Source organism: Corvus kubaryi, unplaced genomic scaffold, assembly GCF_017639235.1.
Source record: "Corvus kubaryi isolate FWS band 111438036 unplaced genomic scaffold, C.kubaryi_AGA036_p1.0 split3-73, whole genome shotgun sequence".
NCBI classification, from domain to species: domain Eukaryota; kingdom Metazoa; phylum Chordata; class Aves; order Passeriformes; family Corvidae; genus Corvus; species Corvus kubaryi.
In genome coordinates, this window is record NW_024582091.1 from 13,407,345 (window position 1) to 13,426,450 (window position 19,106).

Sequence of the window (19,106 nt, forward strand, 5' to 3'; positions counted from 1 at the left end):
TGTTTATTTTGACTTAATTTTTGCCCCAGATTTTTGGGATTTAAGGGTGACACTCACAATCACAATAAACTGAACATCCCATGTGGATAGTTACTGAAGAGAAAATGTGTGTGAAATTAAAATTTCCACAGGTTTCTTTCCTACTGGGTGTTCCATTCTTACATTTTTTCTGAAAAACAAATCTATTCTTTGCCATAGTTGATAGTTTATTAATAAAGTGATGTTAGCACGATGACAGCAGAGCAAAGGTAAGTGCTGCCCTTTCCAAACGCCGCTTGCAGTTGTGCGGGGGACTGGGCAGGAGCACAGAGCTCTGAAGGGGTGACCTCCTACCACAGGATGGGACCTGTGAGCCAACTTACTACAGCTTGTCCCAAAAGCCTCTACAAACGCTGAGCTGGGAACTGGGTTGAGGTACCCTCCAAAGTACTGTCACCTCTACACGTGTGATTGATGCCAACTCTAGACTCAAATGAGATCAATAATGAGCTGTGTCGTTTGTTCACACGAGATTGTGTGACACATGATGGGCAGGGTACTTGGTGTGGGTACAGAGCAGGAGTTCTAACATGAAGTATTTATATAATGGGATTTGGGCATTTCCCAGATCAGTTCTACTTCACACTGAGCTGAGAACTTGCTAAATCCTGGCCCACTATGTGAATAGCTGTAAACTGTCTGTGCAAGGAGAAACCCTTCTGCCCTGTCCAAAAGAGAATCACATCTCCACAACAGTTGGCATCAAGTCCTGACTTAAGGGAAGGAAATTCTAGAGCCTTTCCTGCTTGACCTAATGAACCAGAAGCATATGAGGCAGGAGGAGGGAGGAAAAGGGGGAGAGGTTTGGGCCAGAATGACCTCCACTGTTGGATCTGAGCTACAAAGGGAAACAGGTCCTGGAGGTATAAATGCTTCAGTCCATCTGAGTTTGGATGTGACCTCCCACAAGATTGTCACAGAGCTCTCACCATCCTGTCACAGTGTGCTAGTTTGAAAACAAACCAGTGGGAGGCACCAAGTCAGAATAACAATTTAATGGAAATTAAAGAAAAGGAGGAAAAAAAAGGTAAAAGAAAACACTGTCAAACTGACAGAGTCAAGGTACAACCTGACACCCTGTTAGGCAGGGTGGTGGTAGCAGTCTGGTGGAATGGTGGCTGCAGTCCTCTGAAGCAGTGATCCTGTAGTAAAACAGTCTGCTCTTCCTCTGGAAGTCCAGTGGTGGCTGTGTAGCTCCTGTCCTCTGGAAATCCAGTGGGAAGCCCCGTGTCTCTGGTGTTCAGCCTCAGCTTATATCCACGATGGGATGCTTGGTTCCTCCCTCTGGGTGGAGCATCTCACAATGGGGTAACGAGTCATGAGGCAGAGTGTTGATTAGGCTCATTAACAGAAGATAGTCCGGAGGGAGTTATCTCTGAGTCAGGCGGCAGGACAATGATGGGCAATTAACAGCAAGATAGTCTGGGGGGAAGGAGGCAAGGAAACACTGCCCCACCTGATTTTAACAGCTGATGGGGATGGTAATAGAATACACTGCAACCCAGGACACACAGGAACTGGGGAGGGTGAAAGGACAGTTGGGCACTAACTAAACACTGCAGACACATGCTTCTCTTGGTCTGTAGTTTCTTTTAATGTATGCACATAGGGCTTGCGGTTAAACTGATCTGTGGTTTTCAAACCTTGCCTTTCTGAGCACAATTTCAAGTACATGGCTGGATTCTAAGGTGTTCCATTCAAGGTGGGAGTACTAGGTATCAGACACACTCCTGAGGACAAAGATCCTCATACATGTGTTTCCCCAGGTAGCTAAGGGAGAAAAAGGTATGTCTCTGCTTAGTTTCAAAGGCTGGTTTGAGAGGTGACAATGGATGCATCTCTGAAGGAAGAATACCTTCCAGTTGCCGCTGCAAGCTAGGAGCAGTCACTGGCATGTAGCATGATAAAATCACTCTGGAACTGTGTGAGTCCCAAAGAAGAACGTTACATACTTGATTTCTTGCCCAGTTTTATAATGTGTTTGAAATCAGTACATTGCATATATTTCAGTTTCCATTGCTCTAATGATCTGATTATTTCCTGAAACACTTTAATGGAGTTTCCACTGACCTTAAAATAATAGCGTTTTTGAAAGAAGTGGTTAAGTGCAGACTTTCATGAGACAAATAGAGCCAGATTTCTCTTCCAAAAATATGATTTTTGCAAATGTGCATGGTTCTAAAAATCTCAGAGCTGTTTTTCAGAGTGACAGAAATAACATAAATGCCAGAATAAGCAGCAGTTGATCTTGCAACACAGAAGTTTCAAGACTAAATAATTTACTGTATACAGAAACAGGTCCAGAAGAAGGTCTGAATGTCTTTCCAACTACCACCGAACAGCATGGAAGTGCCTGTGTCTTGTGGCCACCTTTGACTCAGCAACCCACATCTTCATACAACTATTTGCAAATAGCATTTTTCCTGTCATAATCTGCTCTTATTAAATGTGCTCAGACTGATCTTTTCCTCCTTTCCCTCCCTTCTGTTTTTAACCTGTACTACTTAACATTTTCAGGTTTCAGGATCTTCTACTCTCTCAGCAGCCTAGTCCTTTCTAAGGAGAGACTGTGACTATCTTTCTCTGGGTTTGAGCATTTGAAATTAATTTCCTTAGCCATAAGATCACGGGACTCTTTGCTCAGAACTATACTGCTCTCTGGCAAAGTTTTCAGTCTTTCTCCTTCACCACTGCTGGACCCCATGATTCTCAGAAATCTGGCTCTTTCCCCAAAGTATCTTGACAGCAGAGCCTCACACATGGAGATAGAAAAAATTAATTTAAAATTTACAATATATATATATATGACTCAACATCTCTTCTTTCTCCCCAGTTCTGTCAGAGCAACCTATTCCTAAAGAAAAAATGGCCTAAAGGCTGGCAGGATCTTGCCCTTATTGGCCTACAGTGGTGCCAGTCAGGTAAAGGTTTAACAGATTGAGTATCCCTTGTATGTAATACCAGAGAATTATCAGATTGTAAGTACTCTGACTTCATAGAAAATCCAGATTTTGAGATAGAACTGCTTTCTTCCTTTTCCCCAGTTCGAACAGACAGACACTTAATTCAAGAATTATTGGTAGAGAAGTTATCCTACAGCAAACAGTGAGGGAAGTCTGGGCATGTTAATTTTATCACAGGGAAAATGCAATACATTAGTCCTATGCTTCTGGCAGAAGACATCTTCCTATCTTTTTGCCCCCTATACATTTCAAAATAAAATGAAAGAGTTTGGGATTTAGTTTCTTGGGCCTTGCTCATCTGATCATAAATGAAATGTATAAAGGCAAGTCTGAAGATATACACCACATATCTCTTCTGCCATCTAACCTTCGCTCGCTAATCTGTGGTATTTATAGAGTGCTAATCACTAGATTAGGCATTTATCTTCAATGATATAAGACAGACTTAACTTTAATGTGATAGTGGGCTCCATACTACATTAAAAAGTTTATCATCTTAACCACTCTTCTCAGCAGGGGAGGGGGCCGAAGGAGGAGCTGCCTTTTCAGTGCTTCTCTGGAGATGGCATTGCTAGCCAGGAGCATTTTCTAACTTTGCTTTGCAGCATGTTTCACCGGCTGAGCAATTATAAGTGGTACATCTATCTGTATTTAAAATGACAGATGGTGCCTGTCCCAGTGCTGATAAGGATGACTGTACAAACACCATCTCCTCAGTGGGGGAGCTGGAGAAAAATTGCACAAACTCGTACAAGGTCACTTCTTGTTTATTTTAGAATCTCTACATCCCAAGGTGTGCCCTTACAAAAATTGCCAATTTACCCTTGTAAAAATTTTAATATGAAGATAGCAAACAATTGGTGTTGGGCAGTGTAAAAGCTATTCATGTCTCCAGATCCGTGCCCATTTCTGAACATGACTTAAACCAATCCCTTACCTGTCACCAAGGGAGAAACGTCCCAGAAGCAGCACATCTGCTATGGCATGCAAAGTTATTAAAAGGTTCTGAACCCATGTTACTGCAAGGCAGGTTAGAGCTATTAAAAAATCGTGGAAAGAGATTACTTATCCAGCTGGGTTTGCTTGATTTTGCTTGTTTGTTTGTTGTTTTGTTTGGGGGATTTTGTTTGTTTGTTTCTTTGCTTGCTTAAACAACATGAAGAGCCCTTTTGGGTTTATTTATGCATATGTATACAAAGAAGTCTCTTGCTTCTTTAGATTTATAAGAAACTGAAGACTTAAGAAATATGTTCCTGTGTCATCCTGTCTTCTGCCTGAGGAGCACCGCAGAGCTGTTATTTACTTTCTGTGCTAATATTTTAGTCTTGTATATGGTTATAGCTCCAGATGGCACATGTTTGCATTCACATTTGCAACAGCTGAGCTATGGTCGGGCAGCATAAAATGTCTAACAAAATGTCCTTGGTTTAAAATGAAGATAAACACTCCCCCTACTTCAGTCAGTGAGCAGCACCCGTCAAAAAGTCACTTTAAGTGCTGCTCCAGTGTTTCTTGAAACAAAGAACAGCAGGACATGAGTTTAATATAGATGCCTTGGGTAGGTTTTTAGGATTGGGCTTCTTAGAACTCCTGTTCACATCAAGATTTGGGGCAGAAGTTGAGAGACACTTGCCTTCTATCTAACTCACTCACCAGAGGCAAATTTAAAACAGGCCTGGTTTCAGTGATAGACAACAGTTACAGTGCGGATTTCACTGCAGGGCACCTGCCTCTCTATTAATTTGCCACTTTTATTCAAATGGCTATCATCAAAAAGATGCTGGTTCTAGCAGATATAACCAACCAAAGTATTTTAAGCACATGCTTACCCTCAATCACTTAAGCTTCAAGATAGGCTGAACATGTTTAAATTAACTGGATTCATTATTCATGTAGACTTGCTTCAGATATAAGGGCCAAATCCTACTTTTAGATGGCATTCTCTTAAGGTAAAGACACTGTTTCAGAACTTGTTTAAAAGCTGAGCAGGCTTCAACGTGGGCCTGACATTTCCCAGTATCTGCCTAGCCAAAGCTGGCAGTCTGAATGGTAGCTCTTGGTTTCTCTAGCTGAGAAATGTATGCCTTTATTGCTCAAGAAAGGTGAAGGAAATGTAACCCTTTTAGAAAGATAATGGTTTTATTACTGCTTCCTCTTTTTAAGGCTGCTAGAGAGATCGGCTGTCCTCAAAAGTACCCGTGACATGGAATTCACCCAACTCCTCCCAGAAAATTGTTGTATAAAACTCCTAGGGATTTGTGTTCTGAAGTCATATGGATGTTTATAGGCCAATTAAATGTTTGCAAGTGAGAGCAGAGAGATAAAAGGTCACTGAATCAAGGAATATGTGCATATATCAACCTGGTGTGACTCCAGACGGGCTGCTGTCAGTTTCCTAGGAAGTTGTTTCCTTCTTATAGCCCATATGAAATAATAGTAGATTTATAAAATACAGCAAGCTATAGAGAGGGTGAATATGGATTGATTGATTCCCTTTTTTTTCTTCACAGTAAAAGAGCAAGAAGGCACCAGATCCAGTAAATGTCGTGTTTGATCAAGTTTTGTCTCGCTCACAGGCATCCACAGAGCTCCTTGACATAGGCTGATGTAGATGTTCATGTGGCTTTGGGAGCAGGCTGCAGAAGAGCATAGGTTAGAAATTATTTGAAAGTTATTAAATGCACAAAACCATTCTGGTTTGGGATTTCCCTAAGCTGCAAATTATTGAAGACAAGAAAAATAGCCATGAGAAGAGTGGTATATGTCATACACTCTTCCTGAAAGAGTCATGTTTGGCTACTGCCAAGGTAAGGATAAGATTGCCATGTAAGCTCCTCTAGCCCCAGGAATGGACAGCAGCAGGGAGCTGTTGTATGAATGGGGAGGTGAACAAGTAAACCCCACCAGGTATTCAATGCTGTGTGTGCCCTGGACCTCCACGGCAGTCAGTAGTAGCTGCACCTCAGCAGCACTACACTCCTAAATTTCTCAACTTTGGAGCAGTCACCTCTTTCTCCATTTTTTAACTCCTCAGAAGGGGAAAATTTTGCAACATAAATATCATGAAGACGTAAATAAATGAAAATTTTAAAGTGGCCCAGCATGGAAAAAAAAAATCCTGTTGTAGCAAAACCCAAATTTGCAGCTATGCATCTGATGGAGGGGGGCCTTTACATGCCAAAGGCTTGGAGATCTGTCAAATGAAGACCTTCAGGCTGTTGTTTTTAATGCTCAGTTTTTGCTAAAACATGCTAAGAGCCCAAATGGTAGGAATGCATAAACATTATGCTTGGTGAAAAAAACTTAGTACCTTTTCCCCTGTATAAGAGCAAGCAAGAGAGTGTGAAGTAACAAAAACCTGAAGTATCAATTTCTTCTTATTAAGGCAAGAGTTTCTTTCATTCCTGCTGCTTAGTGTTCCCTGAGGTTGAGTGAAGAGTCCTGACAATTCAATCATTCAGCTCTTGAGCTGCTATAGAAGTTCACATGTACAGCAGTATGAATTGCCATTTTTTCTTCATCAGTTTGTATGAGGAAAATTTAATTACACGGCCTGTCTGGGAGAAATATTCTGAAGTTAAGGAGGAAACTGTACTGGATGTCTTAACGTTGTCTTGTTCTGCATTGCTGCCCAGATGCCCAGACACCATTCCCGGAGGCATTTAAAAGCATGCAAATGTGGCACTTGAGGACATGGTTTAGTGGTGGACTTGGCAGTGCTGGGTTAATGGCTGGCCTTGATGATCTTAAAGGTTTTTTCCAACCTAATCAATTCTATGACTCTAAGCCCTCATATTCTGAGTTTGAAATGATCATTTGTGAAATGCAAGAGAGAACACTGTCATGAGCTCCAACAGCTGACTTTCTCTGAAGTCTCTCTCAAATCTCACAGAAACATGAGGTAATTCTGAAACACAGGTTTTCCATCCCCAGGACTGTCCCCAGGACTGGCCCACGCCACCTGCTGCCCTGGGGCTACAGCAACCTGCAGCCACGCCTTGTTCGAAACACACTGGTGCAAGCAAAGTTCAAGGTAACCTCATGGATCAGGGTCATACTACTTTTCAGCACCTGCCCATGTGTATGCTAGCACACAATGCCTCCCTGCATGGCAGAAATGCCCTCCCCTGCTGCTGACATAGCTCCAGACATGCTGTTTCCTGCCACAGGGAACTCTGCCTCCATGGCTGTCAAGATCCCAGCTGAGAAATCTGGGAAATGCCAGAGTGAGACACACCATTCTAAAAGCGTCCTGTACCAGATCCTTAACAAAGAGCATGGAAGTGAGACCAAGTGGCACCAGCAGCACTGCAGTCCCCACTGCTCCACAGGAAGCAAAGGCTGCCCTTGTTTGGGCAGGAGAAGAGTTGTCCTGAAAACACCAGAAGCCACATGCAGAAAAGCTTCTGAAGTGCTGGTGAAGACTTCAACTTTTATTAGAAACTTACCTTCCTTTTATCACATGCCTTGGGAGGATCAGTTTGTCCTCATACAACAGAACTGGGCCCCTCTTTTTGTTCTGGGTGTGGCACAAGAAGGGGTGGATTTTGACCTGAGAGAGATTCCGGCCATTAGTTTATTGAAAAAAATCCTCTTTGTCAGTCTTTGACAGCTATGAATGAACTGGGCAGCTCATCAGCAGGAGCATCTTTAGCAGAAGTTCAGAAGATGAAGAATTTATTGTGGAAATTCTGGGACCTGGACATAAGTGCAAAATAATATGCCTCTCTTAAAGGAATTATTCTTTTTAATTCTGCTAAGTCCTCCAAGAACTTACATAGATGATTATGTGCCTAGAAAGATATTTGACATTTTCATTTACATATAGACAAATGTTTAGTTTTATTCTTTTCTATGAATGTAGTTAAATGTTCTCAAAAACCTGTATTCCACATTTAACGGTTTTTCTGCCTGATGTGGTTTATTTTGGTTGCTTCGACATGTGCAGTAGGTCACTCACTGTAAGCCAAAACAACCTCTATTAGACAAATTTTAAGTCATAAAGAATTAACTGTGTCACTTCAAACTGATTTCCAGTTCAAAGGTAATAAAGCAGCCTCACCCTCACTTCACAGCAAAGGAGAGATGGTACCTGGGTACGTGATGTGAACATCAGAAGTATTTTAACAAAGGCTCCCTCACTGGAGGAGAAGATAAAATAACCATCTGCCTTTCATCAGTGAGGAAAAGGATGCTGTGTTGAGGTTACACAGCCTTTATTTATTTATATCCTTTTATTTATATAATTTAGTATGTCTACATTGAAACCCTGGCACAGCAGTCACAGAGCAAACTAGGACTACTGATTGCATCCTCTCGCTTCTGATGCCAAGTTCAAGCTCCTTAGGAAGGAAGGTTGCCTCGGTCAGCACCATGGAGTGCATGAGTCAGTAAAAGCTGAGCTCTAAGTACACTAAAGTAAATGGAAAGACTTATTGACTCCAGCTTGCGCTGGCTCAGACCCCCGGCTCCTTCCACAGCAATCACTGCTCTTGGCTGCACTGTCAGCAGTGTGCTATACTTGGGACTGCACCAAAAGGATACTTGAATGCTTCGGTTGTTCCATTATATTGCTCGTGGTGGATGGTTTATAGGCTGCTCAAAGGCTGTGTGACTTTATATTTGTTTCCAATGGGATTCAAATTCTGATTCTTGAGGTGTAATGTCATCCAGATGCTTGGTATTGCCTTGAGTGTCTATGCTGCAGCATCAAACCAGCAGAGTTCGTTTCAGTGCAAACTTTTTTCACAATAAAATCAGGCTGAAAGAAACCACTGGTTATATCCAGGGGGATGATAAGAGGAGAAAGGCCTCATCTACAGCAGCTTACACAGTTTAACTAGCTGGCATTTTTATTGTCTCTGTGGGTAAAATGCAATTTTCACCTAAGTAGAAAGTAGCAGAAGCAGGGTTATGTTCTGGATTTGTGCCTTCTAAGGCCTGCTGCTTCCCCCGGGTGCTGTATGAGAGAGCCAGCAGCCCTTGATTCTGTCTGCAAGCACATTCCACAGTGTCATTCAGCTCTTAGGTGGGATGACCCTATTCTGTGGAATATTTCTCCATGAGCTGCAGAAGGCAGTCTGGAGAACTTCAGTTAATCCTAGATTCAGTGAAGCCTCCATATGAAACAGACTCACCATCTAACTCTGGGCTGAAACAGGTACTCAGAGTTTATACACAGCCCAAACCACCCTTTGCTGCAAACAAAGCTGTTGTTTCACAATTACTATTTTTAATAGTTTTTCAACACTTTCCACCAAACTCAGAAAATGTTTTCTACATATTTGCAACACATTTTCAAATTTTTCTGGTTTGGCTTGATGTTTGGCAAAATGTTGATATTTTTGCAGGCTTCAGTTCTAAGAGGATTTCAGGAAGCCACCAGCAGTGATAATGGTACAATTGACAATCCAAGAGAGCAACATCTCTCTTGGATTATGGAACCTCATAACCACCCTTAATGTTTTACTTCTTTTAAGACCACCAAAACTGACTGAAGCAATGGGGAAGGGCCAGGTACAGAGTAGTCCAGAGCTGGGTCATGAGCTGGAGTTCAACAGGACACCCAGGTATGCAGCTGTATCAGCAATTGATTGGAAAAGAAGTATACAACTATGCAAAGCTTTGCTTGTACCCTGAGTGATCTCTTGTGACAAAGATATTGTGCTTACTATCATTAGAAAAATCCCCTTGGCAAGAGGGTGGCAGGCAGCATGATGGAGTGTAGGTCCTCCTGCTAGAATCATAGAATGGTTTGGTTGGAAGGGAAACTAAAGATCACCTAGTCCAACCCCCCTGTCATTAGGAGTGACACTATCCACTAGACCAGGTTCCTCAAAGCCCCATCCAGCCGGGCCTTCTGGCCAACTTCCAGGGCTGTGAATGTGGCATTCACATGTCTGGGCAAGCTGTTCCAGTGCCTCACCACTCCCACAGTAAAGGATTGCTCTGTACACATCTGGCCTAATCCTACCTACTTTCTTTCAGTTCAAGGCCATTCCCCCTTCTCCTATCACCACAGGCCCTTGTAAAAAGTCCCTTTCCAGCTTTCTTGTAAAGCCCATTTAGGTACTGGAAGGCTGCTATAAAGTCTTTCTAAAGCCTTCTCTTCCCCAGGCTGAACAACCCCAGCTCTCTCAGCCTGTGTTCATAGGAGAGGTGTTCCAGCCCTCTGATCATCTTCAGGGCTGTCCTCTGGAGTCATTCCAGCAGGTCCATGTCCTTCTTATGCTGAGGGCCCCAGAGCTGGAAATAACAACAGAATCTGTGCAGAACCTCAATGGGGGAGGCTCTGGCTGGGTTACTGATTGACCACATCTGGGCCAGCAACAACATGCGAAGAAGAAATTGTACACCCAGCCCCTGAGGGGAAACCGGCACCTCACATCAACAGAATGCAGACTCTCCAGAACATATTGGCATCCCTGCTCTTCCCAGGGGAGCTTTGGCTGGGTGGCTTTGGAGTGGTCTCAGTGTCTGTGGGTTAAGGGTCCAGCTGCAAGGCCTTCTCTACTAGGACCCAGGCAATAAGTCAGAGGAAGAAATAGGACTGTTCTGCCACACAGAAACAGCACAGAGTGAGGTGAAAACATTCTTGTGTTTTTGACAGTTGTCTGAAGAGCAATTGGGATTGCACAGTGAAGAGATGGGAACAGTGAAACACGGTGCTGTTATTATATCAGTGCCATAGATATACATGTTTATGTGTGCATATATATTCAAAAACTCCATCAAGGCTGTGGCAGGGCTTTTGTTAAAAAAAAAGATACTCCTAAGAGAGTTACAGTTCAGCTGGAAACATGTGTTTTACTGAATATTTTTACAACAGATCTCAGAACAAGAAGTGTCTCATTATATGTAAATTAAAACCAGTGTTTGGTTACATAGAAAAGAAGACCAAATGGGGAAATTAAACATATTTGAAGGGATATAAACTATTTCAACTTCATCCTGAATCCACAAAATCCTGACAATTTCCTTTCCATGAAAAATCTAATATTTGGAATCATCCTCACAGCTTGCAGCTGCTGGTAATCCTGGGGGAGATGATGACTTTTCCAAACTCTTCATTTCTGGCTAGCCTGGTTGCAGGTTTGGCTGACACTTCTTCTCTGGAAGTGATGTTTAGGAAGAAGAGAATTGCTGAAGGCTGACAACAGTCAGCCAGTTACAGACTTACAGAAGAAAACCCAACCAGGTTGGTTTTGCCCTAGTACAGGGCACGAGGCAAGAATGCTGAACTTCCACACAAATGAATGATCCTGTGTGAAACACTCCCTGCTGTAAGATATTCAGATTCTCTTCCAGGTAGGTATGGAGTCAGTCGCTGTAAAAGATGACAAATGGTATGTTCTACCTTCTGTCCAGACTGCAACAATCCCAGGAAAGAAGAGATATTGTTATCCTTAGAGAGTGAGGACAGGAGGCAACAGGTTGCTGAGAGCTACATGACAAGGCAATCCCTCCAGAGGCAAAGGATGAACACAGGGTGTCCTTAGCTCTGAGTTCTGGCACCCACAAAAACACTCAGTGAGCCAGCAGGTCACAGGCTTTGGGAGGTATGTGATTGAGGCTCAAGACCATGACTCCACAGGGCAAAGACCACTCCTTCTTCAGAAATGGCTGAGGCAATCCTCTTGCTCTTTTTAGATTGCAAATGAAGATACCCACATAGTGTGGTGAACCACAGTGCCCCAGGTTAGTCTTGTAGGCAACAGTAGGATGGAGATGGGGCTAGGTGTACTGGAAACCTACGTCTTGAGGCTGCGAGCCTGCTCACTGCTCCAAACCATCACCTCCATCTCCTGATGTTACCTGGGTAGGGTAGATCAGACGTGGAGTATTTCCACCTGCCCAGACTACTATCTCAGCATCATTTGGTGGGTAGACAACACTACAAAACTTCTTCTCCATCTGTACTGAGTCAAAATTACCTGCTTTTTTCAAAGCTGAATTTTAATGTAATGGGCTAGATTCCAATGTGCTTACAATGCTGCCCAATGCTCATTCAAATTATTGAGTTACACATATATTCTTTTTCCAAAAGTTATGTTAGAAAGTGTTTTTTTCTACAGAGAAAGTAGTGCTATAAGCCAGAAATACAGACACCCACTATGAAGGGCACAGAACAGAAGTGTTTACTCAGGATTCGTTATTTTACTTTTTGTTTCAACAGAATGTCGTGTCCTGAAATGTCTCCCTTATGTACAAACACTGCAGCAGGAAGCTCAGAAAGCCCTGATGGAGTTTATCTCAACAATGCTCCTTGGAAGCCTTGGAAGGTTTGCTTGGATTCTTCAGGTAATCACCTCTCTTTGAGACATTGATGCAGATGCTATTGATGAGCTCTTCTTCAGGCCTGTCCTAGGAGAGGCCACCCTAAATGTACTATTTATAGAAACCCGATATATCAAGCCAGACTGGCTTTGAAAACAAATGACATCTGAGCTCTAAAATATTTAATTTTGAAGAGATGAGAGAATACTATGAGCTAAATAAACACATTTTGAACAAATCATTGATGTATATTTGTAAGCCATATATGCTTCAATGATGAAGTAATTTTGTAACATTTTAGAATTAAAAGCAGAGAAAATGAAGCATTTCATGATACTGTGTGCTTTAACCTTGGTCTAAGTGTTTAAAGATTCTCTAGGAGCACCAGCATGCTTTCCAGTTGTGCTAGGTTCAGCTGTATTATTTCTAGTGAGCATTTTTACAGCAGTTTATACTATATGCTTTTGGCTTTAAGGACCAGGGGCAATGGCCAATTTTATTCAGTTGAAGATAGGTACATAAAAGGCTGATCAATGGTAAAATCAGTATAAATCCTTCCTTTTCCTTGCCAGTCCCTGATCCCAAACCTTTTTCTGTTCCACTCAGAACTCTAGTCCTTGGCTGTAATTGCTGGATGGAGCTCCCCCTTACTAAACTGCTTTCTTAGAGGTTCTTTTCTAAGTCTTGCAGCAAGCAGTGGGCATTAAATCCCTCTAAAAAGTCCTTCCCTAACTAAGGAACTACACAACATGAATCAAAAGTTTGTTGATGGACAAAAGCCATGGTGCAGGATTGTTTCCAGAATGGGAATAACAAAGGCTGAAAGTTACTGTGTCATGCCATAAGTGGCAGAACTGATGTAGCCCAGTTTCCTACATATTTAAGACCTTTTCCCTTTAGCACTCCATGTACCCTCTTATAATTACCCTCACTTCCTTCCAAATAGATGTCAGATATTCCTTGGACAGCAGAAATGCTAAAATATGGTTTCCTACAGATGTGTACAATCTGTTCCTACATCTCTTACTGCAAGAGTTCCACATCTCCACCTCCAAATGCACTATGGCATGCCCGAAAAATCTCTCTGTCTCCTACCCATCTGGCTGGAGAACAGGCAGCACGTGTTGGGATGGGTGCCAAGTGATGTGTGTGCTGACTGGCCATCTGTCAGGATGGAAAAAAACATTGAGCTTATACTTTAGCGGCAATAGGGGAAGCTATTTGTATCCATTTCCTGTCCCGTTCCTCTCCCAATGGTTTCCATGAAATTTAAGGGAATTAATTTCTGAGTTTTTTCAGTACTGGGTCTAACCTAGTTTTGCTTGGCAAGGGGGCTCAAATTCACCAAATGGGGGCTGACAAACAGGGAGACAGACAGGTCAACAAAGAGTATGATAGCTTAGAATTCCTTAGAATGTCAAGCTAAAGTCAGAGGAAAGAGAACTTGTGTACACATATATGTGTATATATATATATGTACCAATGCACATCAACAGAGATGGATGTTGAAAGGACTCTTAGAAGTCAAACAACTACAGGAAAAAAGAAGTTTAAATAATAGTAAGAGTTTAGTACCTACCAGTTTTGACAAAAGAACACACATTTTCCCCCCACTTTGTTAACTGAGGAGTAAGTTGCAAAAATAAAGTGGAAAAAGCAAAGCCCAAACAAGACAAACCAACTAAACCCCTGGGTACTAGAGTGATCATGGAAGTAACACCCTCTACACAACTCACCTCCCTATGTCCCTAAGCTAATGAAACCTTTCAGAACTGAATATTTTTGGGCTGATATTTTCCATGGAAAGCCCTCAGAGCAGAAGTTTTTGGTAGCTTTTCTTTTGTTAAAATGGTTCAATAGTACTGCCACAGACCAGCTAGTGCAGGGTAACATGGTTAGTTGTTTGTGATGCTGAATGAAAATATTAGTTCCACACATTTGCTTTTTGTCTGTTCTTCTTAAGATTTAAGCAAGCAGAATACATCCAAAACTGGCATTTGTACATTTGGTATTTACAGTATCATTTGGTAGCAGATGTACGAGTTTCTCAAACACCTCCCAAGTCCTATAAGCTTCTACCTTTACTACAGATGCTCCACTTGCACTGAGACAGTGCAGCACAGACTGGGGTGGAAGGAGCAGGGCTCAGCTGACCTTCCCCTTCTGTAATGGAAATGGGAAGAGCTATGCTCTCATCTCAGTGCTCCCACTGCTGGTGTGAAGAGTGCAGAGAGGGGAAGAAATACCCTCATCTCAGTGGGAGGAGTGAGAAATTTCAGAAAGAGGTAAAATGTACAGAAAACATGTAAAATGAGAAACAGCCTTGGGGGCTTAGAGAGAGGAGCAAAAAGGATGAACAAAAAAAGGAGGAGAGAGGGACAGAAGCAGCTCATTAAGAGTGCTCATTTGTATGCAGAATCCAGCTTACCTTCCTAAGTCAAAGGCCTGCTTAATGACTCACCAACAACTTGAACCCAGGAGAGGGTTCATGGTTCTGTAGCCTGAATTTCAGGCTAATGAGAGCATGCCAGACAGTCTCTGCTCACAGCTTTATTTGTTATCAAAACTTGTTCAAGGTCTTTGACTTTATCTACATGATATACAACAGCTTCCACTCAGCTTTCCTTGAACTGGAGGGCATGACGCCAACAAGTTCCCATGGCTTGGCTCACCTGGAAAACAATGCTGTATTTGCTGACAATTCTTTTAGCCTGGTGTGTGTCTATGTAACCAGCTGTCTGAAAAGAATGCCTAGTGCTCCACAGGGAAGATTGTGGTCAACGTCTTGGGTTTTCAAGATGACTTCACCTTCTACCATGAAGACAAATACTAGGCTTCAAAGGGAACTCCCACAAGAACTGATACTCATGGATCTCACCTCACCATGCATTGAATACAAGATTCAGTCCTTCAACAGGTCTTTAATGAAACACATCTTCTTTAGTATGTATGCAGTTAAAAACCACAACAACCTTGAGCTAATGCTGTGTAACCAAACATTCCCTATCTCAGACCCGATCATGTAGGGAGCATGAGTTGTAATAATCTTGGTATCTTGTTCAAAGGGGCTGAGATACCACTGTCTTGCTGAGGACAGAGTAAGAACTGGTATTTACTGTACTTAAGCTTCATATGAAGGTGGAGGCTGTGCAGGTACAAGAAACTGGCAGGAACAGGAGAGGTGAGGGATTGTGAGCAGAGGTTAGGAGCAAAAACAGGAGCTCTTCCTGGAAGGTGGAAAGGCATAGCACCAGAGAGCCTTTGGAAGTCAATGGAAATAATGCATCAGAATGAAGAAGCAGAGACAGAAATGAACAGAAGGCAAGAAGATAACAACAGAAAATCCCTACACCAGAAAAAAAAAAAAAAGAGAGAGCGAGGGAGAGAGAAGCAACGAGGAAAGGTTTGTAACCACTTTCTTTAGCTTCTGGAACTGAAAACAGAAGGACTGTTTCTCCAGCTGTGAAATCCACCAACGAAGCATGTGTATCCATCCCCCTCTAGTGCCCAGGAGACGACAGCATTGCCATCACCTAGACTGTGAACTTGGCTGCTGGAAGCGTGCCAGATAAAGCACCTGCCACTGCTGATGACCCAGGCAGAGCTTTCACTCAGAGACACCTCTCCTCTCCTGTGGCTGACTTATTCAAAATTCTGTATGGCAATATTTTTAAATTGTTAGAAGAAACCTGTACTTGCAAAATCAAGAATGAAAAAGTAAATTCAAATTGTTTGTGAAACCTTACTCCAGTCTCCTTCCGAACATGATCATAAACTCTTTTAATGACCTGGTTACAAACTCCTGTGGTTTCCCCTCAGGACTCCCTGCCTTACTTAGGGCAAAGAATGGCCTGTGCTGTGGGAGTTTGTTATGACTGTGAAATGGAGGAGGCTGCTGTCGGCTACGGCTCAGCTGCTTTTGTTGCAGCACCATCATTGCAGAACCTGAATTAAAATGGATCTGCAGGGCCAGGAACAATGCCCTTACAGTGAAATTGGATGAATGACACCTTACAGACTGTGGGCCAGCCATGTAAATTCAAGTGGCATTATTCCAGAGTAGTATTGTCCCAGGAAAAGATTGCTACTAACAGTGCTGACTGGAGTAAAAGGTGATAGTTTTTCACAGTGGCAAATACAAGACCTGGGAAAGGTCACCACAGGCTGTGTCTCACACTTCCAAAATGATGTATAGTGCTGTAAGCTCTGAAAAATCAGTCTGTGCACACCTGAAGTGCAGGAAGCTTTCAGCAACTCTAATCTAGGTGTTTTCATTCCTCCTATGTAAAAGGAAGTGATAATAATGCCTTTCTTTTTAGACACATCTTTGAAGATTTTAATCAGTGTTTGTAAAGAGCTAACAAATACTGTACTTGAGAACATGAGGGAATCCCACTGAAAATTAATAAATTCAGTGTTCTATGCTAAATTCAGCAGCACACACTAAAATAATGGAGAAGCCTACACACTACAGGGAAGGGATAAATAGAGAAGATACTGAAGATCAAGCTTTAGTAAGCACCAAGTAAGGCAGTGATCCTGTAGCAAAAGTAACATGCCGTTTCCAGTGGTGGGATCCATCTTGCAAGAGAGTCACTTGCACTCTCTCTAGAGCATGGAGAGGGACATGCTCTGAGGGAGATATGCCTCCCTTCTCTCAGACACCTACCTTAGTTTTGGATAAATCACACTATGAAGTGCTTTACCTCTGCCTATTGATACGGCTAAGGAGCCCACCTGACCATTTGAGATTCACTGCCTAACTTCATATGGTAAAAATGAGATTAATCCTACCTCTGCGGCATATACAGAAGTGTTCTGGATCTGGTTTGCACCTGCAATACTAACTTTAATGTCTTCCAGTTAACGTCAGAAGCATGCTTGGATTTGCAGTCCCGGTCTTCTTTAAACAGTAGGTTTTGGACTTATGCTTTCAGCTAAACATGTATTTCTAATAACAAAAACCTGATCTAGGCTTGGAAACAAAGTTAATTCTGTGATTTTATTCATCTGCCCATAAATGCCTAAGAAGGCACACACAGGACATCACATTTATAAATCTATGTCCTATCTATATTATCTATGTTAATATTTCTATAGACTTTTTTTGTTTGGTTGGGTTTTTTTGTTTTTCCTGTGGAATGCCTTTCTTACCTCTTTTCTAGAAACAAAGATATTTAATTCAAAACCGAAAATTTCACTTTTGCTAGAAAGCACTTGTAAGTTACAATCTCAGACAGTTTTATTTGCAGACAGGGCACTGTTGTAGGGTATGGGTGTGTGAAATGTGCAGTTCTTTACTTCACATTAATAGAGGCACACAAGGAAATATATGCCCCTTTTCTATCACAGGTCTGCTGATAAAAGCAGCCTGACTCAGGGGAAAAAATGGAGACAAGTTTCTATAATAAATGTATAGTCTAAAAAAGCATCAATTCCTTTAATGACAAAAAAGGGATCTCATTGAAGACAGTGTTACTATTTGTACAGAAATCCTCAATCTTTCCCAGTAGGCTAGGAAAGAGGAGGGTGAGTCAGTAGTTTGGTTTTGCTTGGGCTTGTTATCAACTGTTGTCCTTATTAGGTTGTGATTTTGAAAGTACAAGTTGTCATTCTTCCTGTGTTGTCTCTCTCTTTCTCTGCCTGGGGGGGTAGCAGAAATGTTGCAAGATGAAGCACTCCACATCTCACCTAAGATAAGAACATCTTCATCAAAGGAAGACATGGCCACAGCTATCTGCAAGTAATCTCAGGAGCCAAGAATGCCAAGCTTCAAGTAGCATGGGAATGGTCCCCTTTCAGTCACAGCAGAAACAGTGTGACCCACACACACTCATAAACTGTAGATTTTTACTTGGAGGGAAAAACGGAAATCTAGTGTGAAAAATAAAGGTCTTGTTTGTGCAGACGACCACACTGTGAAGGGTCCAATAATCTTTCCTTACCAGGATCTTATTAGCAATAAAACATAATCTGTCATACACCTATAACAGACAAATGTTTGCTTCCAAATATACAAATATCAGTTGGTGCCTTGGAACATAACTTGATGCAGTAGATGGCTGTGGTCACTGCGGCATGAGCAGGAGGTTGCAGATCTGTTGAGGAGCAATGCAGCTCCTGGGATCAAGACACAAAGTGTGATCACAGACAAGGAAGGGATGCTCTAACCAGGAGGAACAGTGGCACCATCTCTACTGTGCAGCGTTGTCTAGGAGCTCAGCACAACTGGGAGGGCAACCAAAGGCGTAAGAGTAAGTTGTCATTCCTGGTGACATGGTACATAATGGTGGTGTATCAGACCAGTCTGCTACCAAACACCACACTGTCATACAGAAGCGACCACAGAGGTGTTGCATGTGGCTCCTGACCATGCTGCTGTGGCACCCTGGACTGGCAGATGTTGGTACTATATTTCTTCTGGGATCTTGAGTCCCCACAGCTCTGCTACATCATCCTGTACAGTCCCTTCATCCCTAATCTATGTAGTTTTCACACTCCTCTGAGGCACCGAACATGTGAGCTCTGCACAGCTTTCTGAGGGTGTATGGATAGGTGTGGACTCCCTCGCCCACACTCCAAGTTGGACGAAAGCAAGCCAGTTCAGATCTGAAAGTCATGTATTTGCACAGATTCAACAACTTGGGTACAGCCCTGGGCCACTCCAGCTACACAGATTCCAGAAGTGGGTGGCATCCAGTTGGCCTGGAAAGTGAGTGAGGCAAATGTGTGTCTGTCTGCACCTGTCCTGGTCAATATATATGAGTCAACAGCATCATTATTAGGAAAATAAGATTAGGGCAGGGACTAGGAAGGTCCTCCTACAAC

General features: G+C 42.5%; 1 protein-coding gene and 1 long non-coding RNA gene across 2 annotated transcripts; both read left to right on the forward strand.

Annotated features, from left to right (window-relative positions):
- The first annotated feature begins 1,556 nt into the window (after positions 1 to 1,556).
- On the forward strand, positions 1,557 to 7,787 carry LOC121659403 (nuclear receptor subfamily 0 group B member 2-like). Its single transcript, XM_042017487.1, is given in 3 exon segments — positions 1,557 to 5,654; positions 6,418 to 7,597; positions 7,600 to 7,787. Coding segments are annotated over 2 exon segments (687 nt in total). The 5' UTR covers positions 1,557 to 5,654; positions 6,418 to 7,098.
- A 2,375-nt stretch (positions 7,788 to 10,162) lies between these two features.
- On the forward strand, positions 10,163 to 18,247 carry LOC121659301. The gene is made up of 3 exons (XR_006014262.1): positions 10,163 to 12,302; positions 17,142 to 17,190; positions 17,934 to 18,247. It is a non-coding gene; the product is annotated as an uncharacterized LOC121659301 (long non-coding RNA).
- The last annotated feature ends 859 nt before the right edge of the window (positions 18,248 to 19,106 follow it).